Genomic DNA, 21,855 nt, shown 5'->3' on the forward strand with positions numbered 1-21,855 from the left:
ATTACATACCTACTTACCTACGTCCTACTCATCTAATACATTTTTTGCCATAATTATCTACATAAATTATTGTAATTCTGATAAGAATGAAATGGATTTTTGAGGTCCTTAATTGCATTCATAAATCTTTATTTACCGACTGACATTTTTAGACAATTGGATTCGAATCAAAAATAATTAGAAAAAGGTTGCAAATTTATTCAACCGTTCGCATACCGTTCGGTATATTTTTTCGACATTTTCAACGTTTTCATTCAGTTTAATAAAAAAAACATTAATATTCATTAACAAAAAATGTTCCGTACACTGAGATTGGTTGCAAATTTAATACGTGATATGAAATATTATATGGAAAACTTCCCCAAGTTTGTAGAACTTTTGGAATTTTTTTCACGACCATACAGCAAAAATTAGTACATATAATTAAATTAATTGCAATTTTAACAATGTTCCGGACTGCGGACAAGGTTGCAAAAGGAGATTTATTGTCGTCCCAATGTACCATTCACTTGACCGAAGTTTGAAAACTTTTGGAATTATTATGAAATTATGAATTGATTGTCTTGACTGACTGGAGTATTATGTATTCTAAATCCCAAGCCTCCGACCCTCCGACCTATTTCATATTTGTGTCGTCACACGTCATAAATTTGGTTTCCGTTGGCCGTTCCAGTGATCGACATAATTTCCTTTTTTGCATGAATTTTGTTATTTAGTTCCTACTTGAAATTACGTTAAATAAGCTGTTCAGTCTGAACTTTATTAAGTTAGTAGGTACAGAGATGAAAAATGCTGTTGTTATAATATCAAAATTAAATCATACTTACCAATGATAAAATTGGAGTGTCTGTTTTTAATATTGAAACAACCTATTTTTTCGATAATGCATAAATACACTGCACTGCAAAACAGCAATTTTTGTGTGTCTGTTTGTTCCGGCTAATCTCAGGAACGACTGGACCGATTTTGACGGTACTTTCACTGACTGATAGCTAATATTATAAGGAGTAACTAAGGCTATTTTAATGCCGATTTTCACACAGGAACATTAGAATTAAAAGAAAGAACTCATTCAGCAGCTAGTTTAAATTTTTGATACTTTTATTTTTGAATTCCATTGATTTATAGGGTAAACAAGAAAAGATCACTGCAATTATTATATCATTTAATTGGCATAGCTAACTAACTAACATAAACTGTACATGTTCTAAATAAAAATAAAATACATTATCATATTATTTCATTCAGCTTTGGACTGCTACATCTGTATCAGCCACAGGCACCGAGATTTCGGTTGGAAAAGCTTCAGATTGAGCTATATCACTATTTACATTTGAAATCTTTTCGTTATCAGCTTCAGTACAATTTTCTTCACTTATTTTACTATCACAATTTTCTGCTTTGTCTTTTTCACTGTCTGTCGCTTTAGTATCCGATACGGAACTACTTTCGTTATTATTGTTACTAACTATAACTGGTCGCGCACAATCTACTTTGGGCACTTTCACCACAACAACCTGATCCGATTTCTTCTCCTCATTGGAAATATTTACGGGATCTTTTAACTTTATCGTTTGAAACTTCAAAGGTGCATTTATACTTTGAGCGCCATCTTTTCTGTTCAATGGTTTGATAACGAGAATTTTTGTTTTCATACCGGCCTTGCTAAAGTCGGTAATATTCTTTTTAATGAGGGGATTTTTCATAAGGTCTATACTTTGTTTCCGGAATTTTATAGGAACTAAATTTAAATTTGATTTGGTTTTATCTTGAGAACTAGAATCGGTGGTTTGACTTGCAGGATTATCATCGTTAACTTCTTTTGTATTATTGGTTTCAGTATTAACTCTGCTATCTACTACATTTGATTCAGTTACAGGAGGACTTGGTGATTTATCATCTTCTATAATTTGTTGTACTACAGATTCGTTTGTTTCGGGAACTTTTGTACTTTTACTTATATCCTTATTTTCCGACGGTTCTTTTAAAAGGGAAGTTTTATCTACGCGAGTGATTTTTGGCAGCATGGGTCTAACAAATATATTGGATATCCTTTGTTCTTTATTTGATGAGTAAATTGCAAAATTGGAAGTTTTCATATGAGCTTTACCACTATCGACGGATAATCTAGACAGGGAAGTCAAAGCTCCACAACATTCTTTATTAATACTGTTATAATTATTTTGAAGCTCCTGATGTAGTTTCTTTTTAGTTGAAACCGCTTTAACATTAGAGGCTGACACCGAATCCCTGTAGCCCTGCGCTTCCATTTTGAGGAGATTCGATAAATCATATTCAAAATCTTCATTTTTAGGTCTAGTCCGTTTTCTGACTGGTCTTCTTGGTACGACTGAAGTAATATCATCGAGTCTGAGACGTTTACTACTTTTTTCTTCAGAGTCATCTATATCAGACGAATTTTCATCAAATATTTTTGAATTTGAAGATGAGTCGTTATCTAATTTTATGACGTCTTTTTGGGGTGAATCTTCGCCATCTTTGCTATCACCATCAGCTTCATCTGCAAGAAATAAAATAAATTTGTTACCATGGTCCTATTCTAACTTCTAACATCTTTGTTCTGTAATATTAAAATTTCAGACTACTAGGCTTCAAAATTTATTATGTTAAAATTAGTTCAGTCTTGATCTTTGTTTTTTAAATTAAAAAAAATCGTACTTAGTTAAATAATAAATGAATCAATAAATTTTAAAAGGATGTTACCATTTCTGATTTCTCTCTTTTTCCTAGTAATGCTTCTATATGGATTCGATTTCCTCTTTCTACTTCCAGTTTCTACTCTTGTACTACTCGATGAGCTGTCATCAGACAATCTGCTAGAATCACTGGAACATCTACTAGGTCGCCTGGAGTCAGGACTAGTTTCATTCGCTTCACTTGCGTCTTCAGTTACATCAGATAACAATGTCGCTTCGACACCATCGATCGCTTTAACTGTACTAAAATAGAAATCAGAATCACCCTTTAGTTTGTGAACAATCTTCACATGTTCCGGAACTTTCTCGAATTCATAATGTTTGAAATTACACAGTTTGCATGCGTAACGCAACCATTTGTAGTGACCTGCTACATGGCTGTAAAGTTCGTTTGGTTGCTTACATTTAAATTCACATTTTTTACACGACGATTGGTCTATATCGACATCCTGTAGTACTTTTTTCTTTAATGCATTAAAATTGCTCTTCTCGGCTTGGTGAGAAAACCTCAATTTATGCATAGGTTTGAAAGTATCTACATTAATACTAGGTTTAGGCGGATCGTCAGTAATTTGTTCTATAGGTGCGATATCAACCACTTCTTGATTTGTGGACACTCCAACAATACTCATAATGGCTTCGGTCAAAGTGTTTTCAATTGGAGCTTCCTTTTTCTCATTTTGTACTTGCGGTTTCGAGGGTAACGGTGCGTCTTCGGCAGTGTTCTTTTCTGTAAAATTAACAATAGAAAATGTATGTTATGTATTTGAAAGATTAGCAGGCTGTAATGGTACGTCCACACAAATTTCCATTTAATATTCCTTTATGATTAAGTACCTAATCGTACAGACAATGCAACTTCCCGGAATACAATCCGTCGATGTTGCACCTTTTATTATAATGTATTAATCATTTTAACATAGTTAGTCCGCAGTCGGATTCCGTTCCGGGCGGATCTCCATCATAAATCCCTATCTCATCTCATCCCATAAGTCTATAGTGAATAAATAAATATATCTCAAATCTCAATCTCATATCTTATAAATTACCCCAAACCTCCCCCATACATTGGTCCTTCGAGCCGGATTTGAACCAGCGACCTATGGATAACCGACCTATGGAACTTAATATATCTCAATCTCATATCTTATAATTTACCCCAATCCCCAACAATTCCAATAATTTAAGGCGTGTTCACGCTTGGGTGGCCACTTGCGGACTTGTATCTGGTAGCGCTTGGCGCGTTGTCATGGCAATACAAACCATACACTAACAATCTCAATGCGCGTTGCAACGCAGTGTGACTCATCTCTATCTATCTGCGCTTGGCCCGTTGCCAAGGCAACACACTGACGACGGCGGCCCCTTTGCACAACTGTACGCACGCGTTGCCATGGCAACACGACTCACCTCGAGCGGGCGGCCCCTTGTGGTAGTCCTTGCGGATCTGTATCTCGATGCGCTTGGTGTCGGGCGGGCGGCGGGCGGCGAGCGCGCGCACGCGGGGCTGGCACGTGTTGGTGTGCGCCGCGAGCGCCGCGCGCCGCTCGAACGTGCGCCCGCACCCGCCGCACCGCGGCACCTCGCCGTCGCCCTCCATGTTGTCCATCCACGCCTGACACATTCATTTATTTACTCTACTATTAGTACAAGTAAATGTGGGTACATACTATAAAAAAAAAGACGGATTGCACTCCGGGAGTGCCGGCAGAAGAGAAAACTTGATTATTAACGTTGAACATGTTTGATATTTTGGAATGGTATCCGTCTTACGCTTTTTCGATCCAGGTCACGTGGCCTGACGCGAGTTTAAGATTTTATACCCATTACAGAAAAAGTGCTCAACGCCGCTAAAGAAGTTTTCACTTCAAAAATACGGGTGACACTCGAGGACTGCCGCGGTAAAGCTATTGCATAGAATCGCACCGCTGTGCCGGTTGGAGTGGGAGGTGTAAGGTTTTCGTTACGGAATTTTTACACTCTGTCGCCGCGCTCGAGGCCCGCGATAGAAGCTATGCAATAGCTTAAAAACGGTTGATATTGTATCTAATTGGTCTGATTGCAATCTCCATGTTAGAGCGGCCGTACACGGGCGGCTCGAGCAGTTAACGACTGCTCGAGCTGTTGCTACAAACCGCGCATTTGACGGCTTGAAGCGGTCACGACAGCTCGAGCTGTCCGTGTACGGCAGTGAATGAATGTTTATAGTTCACCGCGCGGTAGCGGCTTCAAGCCGTCAGTCTCAACTGCTTGAAGCGGCCCGTGTACGGCCGGCCTTACAGCGAATCCACGCCACTTGTCCTAACAAGCATTTATTAACAATACTATTCTTCAAGTGAATGTGGGTACAGAATGAAAGAGTTGAAATCGCATCTGATTGGTCTGTTTAGAATCTCGATGTGAGATAAAAAAAAAGAAAAGACCAATCAAAACGGGTGACATCTCCCATTGCCAACTTTGATCATGATATACACAGATTTAATAAAATATCACTATAGTCCTTGACATTAAAATATGGCTAAAACAGGAATGTCTAATTAAGTCACTACCAAAACAGGTTATAAAGTCAAGTACTTTAGACTTGGTCAACACATACATAAAAAATATAATAAGTTACCTGATTTTCTTGATCTATTCTCTCCTCCTCAGTAATTTTCTGTACTGTAGCATTTTTCATATTAGACTTGCGTTTTTCATAAAACGCCGGTGGGTTGTTCATACGGAAGGATTTCGATTGAATAGTTTCACGCAACCTTCGAATCTGCGCTGCAGTTTTTCTAAGGAGTAACAACAACAGAACTATAATAATTATACTAACAATAAATGGTTTACACGAAATTAGACCTGAATAAGGAGACAATCAGTACTTAAATAATTTTGTCACTTTATTAAAATAAATTTTAAATTTAAATATGTTAACAAGTACAAAAATAAGGACACAAACAAAACCCTTCATATTTTTTTTGCAAAATATTTTGTGCATTATTCTATAGAATAATGCACAAAATATTTTGCAAAAAAATATTTTGTGCATTATTCTATAGAATCAATCTATACATACCGATGAACTTTGAATAAATGTCTGTAAACACTCCATGACGTTGAAAATATTTCGAGACAATCAGGGCACGGGTAAACGAGACGACTTTCCAAATGCTTTGTTTTTATATGAGACTTTAACGTCTTTTGCGTTGAGAATTGAAGCTCGCCTGAAATATATTACACTTTATTATTGTAATTAACATTTAAATATACCTTTAGACTTATTATGTACTTATAAATAATTAATACATTAAAATTAATTGGATGTCAAGTGTTTCTACTTGCAAAGAGAATTAATTCTGTTCACTTATTACAAGTTTCAAATATAAGTAAAAAAACAAAATTACACAGAAAATCAAATGAATATCTAACATCTTTAATAGTCTGATAAAAGTGCTAGCAAGTTTTTGCTATGCTTTTCATTACAAAACTTGTTTGTGTCGAAACACATAAGAAGAAAAGCTATTAGCTTTCACTGTACTCACATATTTTACACTTAAGATTGCCTATGCAATCATTGTCATCATCATCACTTATTTGTATAACACCTTCAGATTCAGAATCCACATTGCTCTCAATTTTGAATTTGCCATCACTTTGTAATACTGCATTTTGTCGTGATAGTATTGTGTCCAATTCATTCACCTGAAAAAAGAGAATCATTTCAGCAAATTATAAAAAATGTATTAAATTATTGATTTAAAAACCCCCGCCCAATTTTGTGTTGGCGGCCATCTTGGATTGAAATTTTTTTTAATGTTAGTCAATGTAATGGTAATATTTTTTTTATTTCAAAAATTATAAAAATTGTATACTTATGTAACTATTCAAACAGTCAATTATAAATTATTTTTTAACCACAAATTTTCGGTATTCGTATAATTTCACTACATTCGGCTGTAAAAAATTACTTTATTGTAAAATTCATGTTTGGCCTTATAACTATTACACCACATTTTGACATATCTTTGTGTTAATTATGTACTTCGATTTGTTTAGCAGATATTAATTATAATATTGTACACATTGACTAGTTCTTACAGTGATATACTTGAAGACATACAACATCTGGCATATAAATATAGTGAAAACCTAAGACTTGTTTCAAATTTCAGTCGCAAGCCACACAAGTATGTGGTCAATATTAGTGGGTTTATACTAACTAAAACTAATTAGATTCATATCTTCTTCATTTTCTTTCTATTTAGTTCTGTTGTAATTTTGTACGTCTCTAAACTACTCAAAAACGGCTGAACCAATTTTGATGAAATTTTTCAGTGCACTAAACTCAAGGTTTGGATTCAGAAATTTCTAAACGCAAATGACTTAGGGTAAACTGCTAGTATTTAATATGGTAAAATATATAAAGCAATGTCTGCTATAAAATGAAATAAAATACCTGTGTTCGCATATCATCCACATTGGAAGTATCATTGTATTTAATATTTTGATAAACGGCAACAGACGTTTTGGGAATTTTCTGTAATACCACATCTTGTTCTTTCAACTGATCCTCTTGAATACCTCTAGAAGTGACAATCTTTTCAATTACTGTTGTTAAATCTTTTGTCATGGGAATTGCATCATTTTCCTCAACATTTTCACTTGGTTCTTGTGTTTTTTCTTTTAAAAACTCCGAATAATTCTCCTCAAACTTTTTTATCTTCAGTAATTCGTTGGCCTATAAAATATAATATAATTTATTGTGACATAAGTTTATATTGGAGTTGTTTGGCAGAGATAGCCATAGAGAAAATTTATAAAATAAAGTTATAATTTCTCATATACAGTAAAAATTTGATCTAAAAATCAATTGCACTTGATGCAATCATCAATTCTTACAAAGGTTAATCTTGTGTTATAAAATTTAGGTAACTTTACCTAGAAGTAAATATTTTAGTTTGAAAGTTAACAATAATTTAATATTTTTAACTTAGGGCTGATTTTTCAATGCTTGGATAAAACTTATCCGTCCAATAAAGTATTACACGATAATTTTAAAATGTCACATAAACTGTCAAATACGGGCAATTAGAATATGTTTTTAAAATGGTAGTTTTATACGATTCGACGAATAATTTTTAACCAAGGATTGAAAAATCAGCCCTCAGTAACTTATGAGTTTATTCAACAAACAAACATAATGAATGTTTGTATGTTGAAACCTTTATATTATCATAAAACATACATACCGTTGAGTTGACACTTGTGAAATGGCTGTGCACTGCACAATTGAACTTTTCCTTACAATAAATCCTTTTATGTGAAATGAAATTCATTAAACTTCTAAATAAATTTCTGCAAACTTTGCATTCATATAGCAAATCACATTCATTTGTAAGCAGTTCTTTAAGCTGAAAAAAAAATATCTCATTATAATTTTTAAAGGAAAATATTAAAAAGTATGTTAAACTTGAAACCCAAAGAACACTTTTGCATGAATATAATTTTTAAATTATATGTAAGTACTTTCACTACATTTATTAAATCAAGAACCACCAGTATACAATGAGTCATACAGTCATTACAAAAGCAATTATATACTTATACAATACAGGTATAGCAGATATTGTCTAGGTAGATAGCTATATAATTTCGATAATGTCTTCTATAAATGTGAATTATCATATCTAATAACTAAATATGTAAAATATAAAAATTGTAAATTCTTACCTCTTCTGTGGCTAAATCAAACACTTTTCTTGCTTGAGCAAACCCTGTAACACTTGTAGGTATGGGCTTTCTAAGCAAACTATAATCGAGATCTTCCGAGTCTTCATTATTTTGCGTAACATTTTTATTAAATTTGCTCCTGTCTTCTTTTCCTCTCGTCTTAGCACTTACTCTATTACCAGCCATATTGACATCTATTGACGAATTTACAACTTTAGTTTAATTTAAAAAGTGCAAAATATGCATGCTCACTGTGAATTATTTTTCTCATTATTCTCTTATTGGGAAACTTACGGGTTTAAATATAAATTCATAAATCATTCATAACCATGAACCTCTTTATAGCTACGACATCGCGTACCGTCTAACTACCAAAACGACATCGTCGGTGGCACATTGTTATCTAACATCAAATATAATTAAAATAACGTATAAACTTGAATAAACACACTGCATTAAATATAAATAAATTTAATTTCGAACAATATTCCTAAATGTAAGCATGGGTTTTTTGCTGAATAGATCAGAATATCTTTCTATTAGCCTGTCAGTCTCTCCCTCAAATATCATCAAAAACATTGGTTGTTATAACGTTAAGTTTTATTTTATTTATAGATTTTACACTATAGAATCCTATTAAATCAATTTAATATGCGTACTCACACCAAGTTCCTTGAAATCGCAAACATGAAATTGCCTATCTTCGACCACTGCGCCTCCATCACACCTCCATAAGTAACAAATGAATATATAGCTATATGCACGATTGTCCTCGGATTTTGGAATTTTGTATTCTATGCTAACCAACCAGCCACAAAATCATGCCATTGATATGTTATCTGTAATATGTACACTATTCTAAAATTAATCTACAGCAATTTACAAAATAATATAATTAAAATTTAAATGATTTAATTAAATATCGATTTGTTTCAAAAGTAAATTTTCATTACTTTCAACATTTTTGAACGACTTTTCTTTTTAATGACGGAAGTCGGAAGTAGGGTGTGCCGTGTGAATTCGATCTCTTCTTGTTGTCTCTTGATTAATTTCTTTTGTAAAACGATAAAAAGCAATGTTTGTAAATATAAACAAACATATATCATTCCACCTATTTAAAATACATTATATTCTGCTTCAAAAACTTAATATAGCCTTATTATTACGAAGAAACATTTAAAAATATTGTATGAATAATTATTCTATGGTAATAGTGGTAACTGGTGGATATTTAACAATTATTTACTTTGAAGATAGCATGATTCTAATAAATGCTTTTTATATGAAATATAATTTATTGAACTTTTGTATTTCTATCAATAATTAGACTTTGAGATTCTTCAAAAATAGTAATAGAGAGTGCGCCATGAAAGGAGTCCCGGATAGGTGGCGCTATCGCTACCTGTGCCCTGTTGCCTTCCTGTTGCCAATAATATTGAATGCAAATCCAAAGAATTCAAAACAGAGATGGGAAATGTAAAATGACTCAATTAGAGTCTACTCTAGACACATTTATTTAAACAATGTTTCAATGTAATCCTTCATTTCATTAGTCCCATACACAGAACAGTGTCCCATATTTTGTCTAGTTTAAACTAGAGTTCAAAGCATAGCCACAGAATACTAGCATAATAGTAGCTAACGCATAGCTTTGGTTAAGTGTAAATGTGTAAAGCTGTGGTGTAGAGTGACTGAGAGCGACCTATTTCTACAATTTAACGGTTCTGTCAAACTTAGTTCATAGTTTTCAACTTTTCACCGTGGGACTTCTATAGTGGCAAACTAGTGCTAGATCTGTGGTGGCAAAGTATATAATTTTCTTGCAAATAATGACATATTGATGCCGGCCCTGACAGATGTCAGAATTTGTGATTTTTCCCTACCGTCGAATCACGGATGTCTATAATTATTATTGTATTTGTATAATATGAATTTATTGTTTAACATAAATCACTAACTATCTAGAAAGCTTTTCTAAGCTAGAAGGTTTAGGTTCTCCTAAAGCCCGTTAAATACAACTATTTTGATCAATATTAAAATAAGTTACATTTTCTTTTAGTGAAATTCTTTACACAGTGTATTATAGTGTTTTGTATTTTCTCAATATTATTATTTAAATCGACATTTGCAATCGGGCAAACATGTCTACAGGTGAAATGCAAACTGCAGATTATCAGCAAAGGCGATGGCATAACATCAGAAAAGTTTTGGAGCGATCTGGTCCTTTTTGCCATCCAGATTTTGAAGCTTCAGCTGAAATACTTGATTTTATAATGAATTCTTGCAAAGTCCTTATAGTTGGCGCTGGCGGCCTCGGCTGCGAGCTGCTAAAAGACTTAGCTTTAATGGGTTTCAAGAAGATACACATTGTAGATATGGATACAATAGAATTGTCCAATTTGAATAGACAATTTTTGTTTCGAAAAAATGATATCGGTTTGTCAAAAGCAAAGTGTGCTGTTGATTTTGTAAATAAAAGGTATATTGAAGCAACTATTTAATCGAGTTTTTAAAAATTCACATACTATGATCAAAATATAAGTCTAATATTTGAGCTTATTTGAGTAAATATGAAGAGAATAGTCAATTTAGCTTATATATTTTATTTATAACATATAAAATACCTCCTCATATCATTAACTAGAGGTCTGCCCCGGCTTCGCCCGTAGTACATATTTCGCAATAAAAGGTATTATGTCCTTTCTCGGGTATCAAAATATCTCCATATCAAATTTCATGCAAATTGGTTCAGTAGTTTAGACGTGATTCAGTAACAGACAGACAGACAGAGTTACTTTCGCATTTATAATATTAGTATGGATATCATTTCAGAGTTCCTGGCTGTGAAGCCATCGCACACCACTGTCCAATACAAGATCTGGATGACTGTTTCTACCGCCAATTTCACATTGTTGTGTGTGGACTTGACTCTATTGTAGCTAGACGTTGGTTAAATGGCATGCTGATGTCATTGCTTCAGTATAATGATGACAGTAATATTATTTTATTCTTATTGGAAAATTTCATATTGGAATGATAAAAATATTTTAATGTAAACAGATTTATATGTATGGAGGCTTTTTAATTTGCAACACATAGTATAAGTGCTATGAAATATAGATTTTTACATAAAAAATTAAATGAAAAATTGATAACATCACAAAAATCCATCTTCAAATTAACATAATTTACATGATAATCTAATTTTTGTTTTAAATTGTCAATATTACAAAAATAAAGATTCAAAATGCTTTCTAATGTGTTTTAGGAAGTTTAGATCAAAGCAGCATAATTCCCTTAGTGGATGGAGGCACAGAAGGGTTTAAAGGTAATGCGAGAGTGATATTACCAGGAATGAGCGCATGTATTGAATGCACTCTTGATTTATATCCACCGCAGAAGACTTTTCCACTATGTACTATAGCAAATACTCCTAGGTAAGATTTTTTAAGTATTAATGACTAAATCTTAACGTTTTCAGCAAGCTTGTAGGTTAACTTTACGTTATATTTGTGTATATGGTCGTTTATGTAATGTCTTTTTTTTAGGGTTCCGTAGCCAAAATGGCAAAAACGGAACCCTTATAGTTTCGTCATGTCCGTCTGTCCGTCTGTCCGTCTGTCCGTCTGTCACAGCCGATTTACTCGGAAACTATAAGTACTACAGTGATGAAATTTGATGGGAATATGTGTTGTATGAACCGCTACAAAAATATGACACTAAATAGTAAAAAAAAGAATTGGGGGTGGGGCCCCCCATACATGTAACTGAGGGATGAAATTTTTTTTTTCGATGTACATACCCGTGTGGGGTATCAATGGAAAGGTCTTTTAAAATGATATAAAGTTTTCTAAAAAACATTTTTCTTAAAGTGAACGGTTTTTGAGATATCAGCTCTCAAAGTCGTAAAAAGTATGTCCCCCCCCCTCTATTTTTATAACTACGGGGTATAAAATTCTAAAAAAAATAGAGGTGATGCATGCTAATTAACTCTTTCAACGATTTTTGGTTTGATCAAAGTATCTCTTATAGTTTTTGAGATAGGTTGATTTAACTGTAATTTATTATATTTGCTGCTACGGAACCCTTTGTGCGCGAGCCCGACTCGCACTTGGCCGGTTTTTTATGTGTTACATAATTATAATGCTACTTAAATTAATAAAATTTTCATTTAATAATCTTAAAATTTCTAAAAATTTATCTTATTGAATGTTATTTATTCATTAATATTTCTTATTAGATTTAATAAATTTCATTCCATAGGTTGCCAGAACATTGTATAGAATATGTAAAGGTAATTCAGTGGGCTAAAGAGAATCCATGGGGTGCGTCTACTGCCCTCGATGGTGATGACCCTCAACATGTGGCCTGGGTGTACGAAAAGGCTCAAGAAAGAGCGATGAAGCATGGAATCTCAAACGTAACATATAGATTAACGCAGGGCGTCTTGAAGAACATTATTCCGGCTGTAGCAAGCACTAATGCGGCGATTGCGGCTTCTTGTGCAACTGAGGTCGGTATATTTTTAAAATTATTATTTCATATTTGTAAAATCACATTCGTAATCTTTCTTGTAGATATTCAATATATATGTGAAAAGTGATGGTGAAATTAATTTTCGTCCAATATCTTGTGCTATTGCTCATTGCAGTTATTTGACGAAAATTATTTGTGTAATTTTTATGGATATAAATACATTTTAAATTATATTTGAACACTACTCTTGTTGTGATTTGTTACTGCCATACAAAATAAATTAACTTTATATACAGTGGTGGACGTTTAATTAGAAACAGGTAACACGATAAAGTAGTCATCAAGTTTATTTAACATTTGTGTATTAAAGTATTAGAGATTAAGCATTATTTCATATGTAATAGAACACCTGTTTATCTAGTTTTATAATAAATTGCCTAATTTTAATCAAACGTTAGCTTAAATTAATAAAATCAAACAACTTTAGGTGAAGTCTGATTTCCGCGTATTTTCAGTCTGGACAACAAATTAGAAACAGCATGTTTCGAGTGTTCTAAAGTCAAAACCTATTAAAATGCCGTCAATATTTTTTTCATCTATAAATATTTGCACCGTTTTTTAAACATTCTATCTAAAATTAATTTACTTTGCAGCAAAAATGGGTAAAAGTAAGATTCGTGACCCATCAACAAGAAAAATAATTTTAAGTTTACAATTTGACAAAAGCTGGAGTTACAGGAAAATTGCAAATCATTTAGAGTGTTCGATAAAAAGATATTCAATGTTACAGTCTATTTCAATAAGCATGGTAGTTCTGATCAAGTGTCTAGAAAAGCTGGATCATGAAAAATCACTGCTCGCGAGGATAGGCAAATGATTCTTTTGGCAAAAATGGATCCATTTAAAAGCTCAAATTCTATTATAAAATTAGTTTTTTCCGAAGATGAACCACGCCATGTGTCGATGAGATCGGTTTTCGGGTGGTAAGTCGAGGCAAAATTGTTTGTGAGAGACGCCAGGAAAGTACAGCTTCTTATTATGCAGGGAACGACGATTTGCATTTACTAAGAAATATTGTTTGAGAACAGTCCGCCAGTGAAAAAGTTTTATTTTGGGACGAAACAAATTAATTTAATCAATTCTGATGGCAAAAGATACGCGCATCGTCCAGTTAACCATACCTTAGATAATAAATTAAAAACAGTTAAGCAAGGCGGAGGAAACATTATAGTATGGGGTTGTTTTTAGATTGTTATAATCTTTATAGACAACAACGGCTTTACAACGTCGTGGCTCAGATTGTAAGAGATTTTCACACGTTTGCAAAAACATATTTCCCAATAGAATTGGAACCTTTAAATGGATCTATCTTTTCGAAAAGAATAATTTACCTATCCTCGCGAGCAGTAGTTTTTCATGGTCAAGCTTTTCTAGGCACTTAATCAGAAGTACCATGCTCTTTGAAATAAACTATAGCATTGAATATCTTTTTATCGAACACTCTAAATGATTTGCAATTTTCCTGTAACTCCAGTTTTTGTCAGAATGTAAACTTAAAATTATTTTTCTTGTTGATGGGTCACGAATCTTACTTTTACCCATTTTTGCTGCAAAGTAAATTAATTTTCAGAAACTTTTAGATAGAATGTTTAAAAAACGGTGCAAATATTTATAGATGAAAAAAATATTGACGGCATTTTAATAGGTTTTGACTTTAGAACACTCGAAACATGCTGTTTCTAATTTGTTGTCCAGACTGAAAATACGCGGAAATCAGACTTCACCTAAAGTTGTTTGATTTTATTAATTTAAGCTAACGTTTGATTAAAATTTTTTTTTTTTTTTTTTTTTTTTATGTATGTGTAAATGCAATCTGTTCATAGAACATTCAGCACTTGGTTATGAATGTATTGAGACTTGTAGGGCGAGCGATCCAGTGATGCCAGCCGTTATTACTTTTTTTTTTTTTTTTTTTCTTTTCTTATAAATCTATGGGAGCTTTTCTTTTAAGTCTTTGGAATCTTGTGTCGTTTTTCATTAAATCCATGGCCAAAGCATTGGGATGTTTATCAAGTCTTTTTCTTTTTAACTAACTACCAGACTCAGCATTAATATTTTTGACTCAGTTGTTCAACTGTATAATATCGAGAGGCATTTTCCCACGGCAATGGAAAGTGGCACAGGTCATATTGATCCTGAAACCTGGTAAGGCTCCAGAAGAAGTGTCGTCTTACAGGCCGATAAGTTTGCTTCCTACTCTTTCCAAAGTAATAGAGATTCTTTACTTGAAAAGGTTGAACTCAGTTATAGAAGAAAACAAAATCATACCGGACCACCAATTCGGATTTAGACAAAAACATGGAACCACAGAACAAATTCACCGACTGGTAGAAAAAATTCACAAAGCTTACGAGGCCAAAAAATACTGCAGTGCAGTGTTTCTTGACATATCACAGGCTTTTGATAGAGTCTGGCATCAGGGCCTACTATATAAAATAAAAACTAAATTACCAACTAATCACTTCATATTTCTCAAGTCCTATCTAGAGGACAGACACTACCAAGTAAGGCAAGGAGAATATGTTACGACCCTTCACAAAGCTCACGCCGGAGTTCCCCAAGGAAGTGTACTCGGTCCTTTTTTTTTTTTTTTTTTTTATAGTGGGGAAATCTTCTTAGATACCCCCGGCTCCCGGGGATGGAGCCGTGGTTATGTCGGATTCCTACCGACTAAAACCCCACTCTGTTCCATCGCGCTGCTTTGGACGGAACTGCGGGAACGGTTACGACTCTACCGCGTGTCCCGCCCAGCAGATGCCCGTTTCCAGGCCCACCACTAGAACCCTCCTCGCTGGTGGCTGCTGGAACGAAGGCTTACGCCACCAACGCGCAGACAATGGATTTTTCAAGTGTACTCGGTCCTACACTGTACCTGCTATTTACAGCAGATTTGCCCATGACAGATGGCGTGGTAATTGGAACTTTTGCTGACGACACTGCAGCCCTAGCGATCCACGAAAATCCAGTACAAGCTAGTGAAAACCTCCAAGTCTGTCTTGATAAAATTACAGATTGGTTATCAACCTGGCGAATTAAAGCCAATGAAAAGAAGTCTGTACAGGTAACATTTGCGACTCGTTACGGCTCGTGCTCACAAGTGTCTCTCAATGGTGTACCTATTCCTCAGGCCGATGGCGCGAAATACCTTGGCATCTATCTGGATCGCAGACTCACATGGAGAACACATATTTTTACTAAACGTAAAGCCCTTGGCATTCAACTGAGAAAAATGTACTGGCTCCTCAACAAAAAATCTAAACTCTCGTTGGAAAACAAATTACTTTTGTACAAAAGCATCATTAAACCAATCTGGACCTATGGGATCCAGTTATGGGGAACTGCTTCCAACTCCAATATCGAAATTTTGCAAAGGTTTCAATCGAAAATGCTTAGACTAATCACAAACGCTCCTTGGTATGTTACAAACCAACAGTTACACCACGATCTTAAAATTCGAACAGTTAAAGACGAAATCAAGCACTCTATGAGCTCCTACAAAAAAAGACTTGATTAAAATTAAGCAATTTATTATAAAACTAGATAAACGGGTGTTCTATTACATATGAAATAATGCTTAATCTCTAATACTTTAATACACAAATGTTAAATAAACTTGATGACTACTTCATCGTGTTACCTGTTTCTAATTAAACGTCCACCACTGTATATATTAAATTTTTTTTACTGTTTATTGTTATATTAATTAACATTAATTTTTCATTTCAGGTATTTAAATTAGCCTCATCGTGCTGTGCGAATATGAACAATTATATGGTTCTGAATATGTCTGAAGGTGTGTACACATACACATTTAACGCTGAAAAGCGTGCAGACTGTGTTGCATGCAGTAATACGACTAGAGTTATAGAAATTGAACCGGACGCAACTTTACAAGCAATTTATAACAAGTTATGTGAAGATAATGCCTTCTTGATGAAGAGTCCAGGTTAGTAAAGATTACGTAAATTATTTTAATTTAATGATTAATAAGAATTAATTAATAATGGGAAGCGCGTTCCATCTTAGACCACATCTCAGCTTAACATCAGGCGAGATTGTGGTCAAGCGCTTCCCTATCGACAATAAAAAAAAAAAATAATTTATGCAAACTAATGATACATTAAATATGAATAGATTAATATAATTAAATTTATTTTCAGGTATTACGACTATCATTAACGGACGCAACAAAACATTATACATATCTTCGATAAAGAGCATTGAAGAGAAAACAAGGGATAATCTAAAGAAGAAAATCACGGAATTGGGGCTATACAATGGTGCCGACATTTTGGTTGCAGATGTTACAACCCCTAACACATTGACAATAAAGTTGAAATTTGCAGAGAGCAATAATGATGTTGATATGTCGCGTTAAAAAAAACAGCTTGCTTGTGTAATATTATTAATAAGTTGGAATAAATAATATTTAAAAGGGCAGTGTTTAAATTTTTTGTATAAGTACATAATTAAAGTTATGCATACGCTATGTCCAGCAGTGGACAAATGTAGGCTTATGATAATATGCTGATTACGGGACACCATGTATACTACTAGCTTGTGGTTGGCGGTTTCACTCGTTGTTTAAAACTAAATAAATAAATAAAATACTAAAACCTCCCTCGAGAACCGTGCTATCTGTTCGTAAAAACAGAATGAAAATAGATGCAGTAGCTTTTAGTTTATCGCGAACAGACAGACTCTGTTCGCTCGGTGGACACTCTTTTACAATATTATAATTTTGTAGGTAAGATAGGTGCTACACGTCGAATATGGGTAGTGACAACGATATAATATAAAAGGCGAAGATGCAACTATATGATATCGTTGGGTAGCGAAAAGTTTTTTGTGGTGGGTAACTGTACCATTTAAAATTTATAGCCATCGATTCATATAAGGACATATTGTGTTATGGGCGCGACAGTACCCATGCGTCTCTGTAATAAGTATATACTTAGTCTATGCCCATGCGCAGCTATCCCGTCCACATTTCGCTCTCCGAATTATTTTTCCGCTACCTTTCTTTATACTATGACGTTTTAATTTATATTATGTACTTATTGCTAATTTTGAATATTGTTTAAATATTTAAATCTATTCAGAATACAATAATTAAATACATACACGTCGGTGATCAGGATCACAGTCCTGGACTGTTCAGGGCTCAGGCTATTATGATCATTATGGTACCTTATTATGCATAGTTACATTTTTAAATTCTCAATTCTCATAAATATTTGCCAATATAATGCTTTCTAGTACTTTCTATTCATTAAAAATGGGATATATTTATTAATAATTGTTTATTTGATCATAAACCGATTTTTTATTTGACAGATAGCTTAAACAATGTAGGTACAACACTACGAATACTACGTTTTGTTTTGAAGTTTATATCTGACGTGGTACTGGTGCTTGTCTTCTTGCTGTCGTTCACTACAAAATATCTTTTGAAAGCCAATATTCTTATGATAACCAATAATTATAAATAAAATACGTTTTAGAACTTGAATAACACAATCGTAAAAATGTTGGACAGTTTATTTGATGATGTGAAGCGCATGAACAAGCGCCAGGTAATATATATTGATTGAAAATGGAAAAATAAGATGACGTGACTGACACACCGGCCGATTTAACTATTTTCTTTGTTATTTTCAGTTCATTTACCAAGTACTTAGTTTTGGTATGATAGTATCGTCTGCCTTAATGATATGGAAAGGTTTGATGGTAGTAACCGGCAGTGAGAGTCCGATCGTGGTTGTGTTGTCTGGCAGTATGGAGCCAGCCTTTCACAGAGGAGATCTCTTATTCCTTACCAATTACCCTGAAGAACCCGTACGCGTTGGCGAAATTGTCGTGTTCAAAGTTGAGGGTCGTGATATTCCCATTGTTCACAGGGTTCTGAAGCTGCATGAGAAGTAAGATAATAGTTCATATCATTTACATTAATCTGATATTCTTATGAATAAAATAATGACAACAACAATTAATTTTACATTATGATTTGTAAATTATGTTGTTTTATTGTAACATTATGTCTATTTAAAATGATATAGTAGTGAATTTATTTCCTAAATATGAAGTAACTTTTTAGTTTTAATTTATACATAGATTGTTACTTCTTCTGGTTTTACCCCACACAAGACAAGCGGTGAAACAGAGAATAATTTTAACAAGGTATACAATTTATGCTACACTACAAGTTTGATATATTATGGATATTTATTTACTACGTAGCCAGGAGTGGTTACATACATAACATACATAGTATATGTATTACATACACAGTTTTCTGAAGATCTATTTCTACTCTTAGTGAACACACACATTTCTTTATTTGATTAACTACACATATATACTTTATACCTGACAATCATAAGTATTACTAGTTCTTTAATCTGTTGCAAGTTTCCTGGTCGTGATAATGTAACTCTGTCCTTTTTACCTACTTTTTCAATCCAAAATCCATGTAATTGTATTGATTATTTACAAAGTTTTAATAATTTTGCTAATTAACGTAAAGAATAAAAATATATAGTACAGTAACGAATAATTTTTACACTAAACAAAGTTTTAACATTTTGCTAATTAAAGAATAAAAATATATAGTACAGTAACGAATAAATGTTACACTAAAGATGCAACATACTTTCGATTTATTAATGACATTTATTAAAAAAAAATACTTACAACCAAATGCCTTATTTCAGAAACAACGGCACTGTGAAGTTTTTAACCAAAGGAGATAATAATAGTGTAGACGATAGAGGATTGTACGCACAAGGGCAGCTCTGGCTCACCAAGAAGGACGTAGTGGGTCGAGCTAGAGGCTTTCTGCCTTATGTCGGAATGGTCACAATATATATGAACGAATATCCTAAGTTTAAGGTATGTGTTGTTTGTATATCATACTAATAAATGCGAAAGTTTATGAGGTTGGATGGGGGTTGGACTAAAGCAAAGGGAGCGCAGGACGTTGTCATTATAACACCTATTTATTATTGTTTTATCGTAAAGATTACGCTAATATAAACATGTTTTATAGGAACAACTTTTCTCTAAAATCAAAAATGGCCGAGATATTCGCCCTCAAAGATTGATGGTAGGTTAGGTTTAGGTTGGGTTAGCCGTTAGGTTAGGTTAGGTTAGGTTAGGTTTCTTAAAAAAAAACTACACAGAAATAGGTCCGTCGACGCGCAAAAAAAAAAAAATTCACTTTGGATCAAAAATTTTCTAAGTCCTTACTTTGCGCCCCCTTTGCTTTAGGCGGACCCATACACCAGGATAATGCATGAGCTATAAAAATAATTTTGCCTGTGGCTTCATCCACAGGGGAAATCAAGTTGCACTGCTTATTTTATTTGTATTAGAATTTTGCCAACATTTATTTTAGATTGGTTTATTAGTAAACTATTATAATATAGTAACTGATAGAAACAATGCACAATTACATGAAATAATAACAAATTTTTATCATTTGTATTGTGATAGAACTTTCTTCGCCAACAAATAATAAAGAAAAAACCTAATCTTTAATCTGAATAATATGTAAACTCAGATTAAAGATTACCTACTTTAAAAAGCTGGGATTTTCACTCATGCTAAATTTTAACTTATGTTAGAGAAAGTTTTTAGTTTATTATTTGTTAAGTTTTACACAGCACTTATTAAATACTAGCTGTGCCCTGCGGTTTTACCCGCAGTGCTCCACTCCTGTTGGTTTTAGCGTGATGTTAGGCCTATAGCCTTCCTTGATAAGTGGGCTATCTAACACCAAAAGAATTTTTCAAATTGGATCAGTAGTTCCTGAGATTAGCGTGTTCAAACAAACAAACTCTTCAGCTTTATGATATTAGTATAGATTTTATGTTATTTATTCTTGATATTTCTAAGAACAAGACATATTTAAATTAATCAAATATATATATATATATATATGTTTTGTTTCAGTTTGCTGTTTTAGCTTGTCTGGCCGTTTACGTCTTGGTGCACAGAGAGTGATATAATTGTAACTAACTGTAAGGTGGAATCAGTCTGTAAAAATGTTCTATTGACTGTGTGGCTGTATTTAATTTTTTGATTAAACAGTGATTCTCTCTAATGTAACTGCTATTTTTTTTTACTTGATATATATAATATATTTTTTTGGATGTCACCCTAAAACTTTTAGTTGTAAGTATACAATACTTAAAATTTTTAGTACATATTTGGAACTTTCGAGAATATATATTTGAACTTTCGGGAATTTAGAAATTTTGTACAGTCTGAAAGTAACAATGAGAATTGAGTTACGTCTCGTAGTTTTAAGTAAAACTTATGATCTAATAAAATATATTGTCTCACCACCAATTTGCATTATGGTATTGATTTATTTCTGTTATATAGACCTATGATTATAACTGCCCAATAGCATTTCTACTTATACACATAAAAAACTAGTAAACATAAACATAAAATCTTTTATACACAACCAATTTTCTATCATAAAAAAAAATTATCATTTTTAAGTCATTACTGTAAAAATAATTTAAATAATGATTAAATTATCTCGTAACAAACAAGTCTTGTGTCACTGACACAAGAAGGGTTCGAATCCCGCTTCGTGATCGATTTTTTTCTATCCTATATTATATAAGTTTCTCATATATGTATAAAGCATTTTGAATGCTTTAAAAGAAAATAATAAAAAGAGCGTGTGAGCTGAGTACATAATTATGTCAGAAGTGGACATTTTTGGTAAGATTCAAAGATAACAAAATCGTCGTCTTACTGCATGACGTGACGGTATTGCCATGACGCGACCTTGAAATTTTACTCTCAACGCGCCTTAAGAAATTTCATTTTAAAAATCAAACTATTATGCTGATCGTAGATTCGTAGTGTG

At 33.2% G+C, this 21,855-nt stretch overlaps 3 protein-coding genes across 3 annotated transcripts; 2 read left to right on the top strand and 1 right to left on the bottom strand.

Annotated features, from left to right (window-relative positions):
• Window positions 1–1,148: 1,148 nt before the first annotated feature.
• On the bottom strand, window positions 1,149–9,231 carry LOC149905012 (uncharacterized). Its single transcript, XM_090106417.1, has 10 exons — window positions 9,096–9,231; window positions 8,433–8,626; window positions 7,952–8,113; window positions 7,159–7,440; window positions 6,245–6,404; window positions 5,779–5,926; window positions 5,335–5,494; window positions 4,128–4,332; window positions 2,725–3,447; window positions 1,149–2,521 (listed from the first exon to the last, which is right to left on the bottom strand). The coding sequence occupies exons 2-10, from the start codon at window positions 8,616–8,618 to the stop codon at window positions 1,245–1,247; spliced, it is 3,303 nt and encodes a 1,100-aa protein (XP_089962543.1). The 5' UTR covers window positions 8,619–8,626; window positions 9,096–9,231; the 3' UTR covers window positions 1,149–1,244.
• Window positions 9,232–10,289: 1,058 nt separating this feature from the next.
• Window positions 10,290–17,403, top strand: Uba3 (Ubiquitin-like activating enzyme 3). Its single transcript, XM_090106273.1, has 6 exons — window positions 10,290–10,911; window positions 11,265–11,425; window positions 11,701–11,869; window positions 12,696–12,945; window positions 16,695–16,914; window positions 17,129–17,403. Exons 1-6 carry the CDS (start codon window positions 10,574–10,576, stop codon window positions 17,344–17,346), a joined length of 1,356 nt encoding a protein of 451 aa, XP_089962399.1. The 5' UTR covers window positions 10,290–10,573; the 3' UTR covers window positions 17,347–17,403.
• A 956-nt stretch (window positions 17,404–18,359) lies between these two features.
• twr (signal peptidase complex catalytic subunit SEC11 homolog C twr) lies at window positions 18,360–21,077 on the top strand. Its single transcript, XM_090106322.1, has 4 exons — window positions 18,360–18,544; window positions 18,630–18,889; window positions 19,682–19,859; window positions 20,922–21,077. Exons 1-4 carry the CDS (start codon window positions 18,497–18,499, stop codon window positions 20,970–20,972), a joined length of 537 nt encoding a protein of 178 aa, XP_089962448.1. The 5' UTR covers window positions 18,360–18,496; the 3' UTR covers window positions 20,973–21,077.
• The last annotated feature ends 778 nt before the right edge of the window (window positions 21,078–21,855 follow it).

The sequence above is a fragment of the Colias eurytheme genome, chromosome 10 (assembly GCF_061535395.1).
Source record: "Colias eurytheme isolate Ceu_HAF_F1 chromosome 10, ilColEury1 Martin Lab GWU primary, whole genome shotgun sequence".
Classification (NCBI taxonomy): domain Eukaryota; kingdom Metazoa; phylum Arthropoda; class Insecta; order Lepidoptera; family Pieridae; genus Colias; species Colias eurytheme.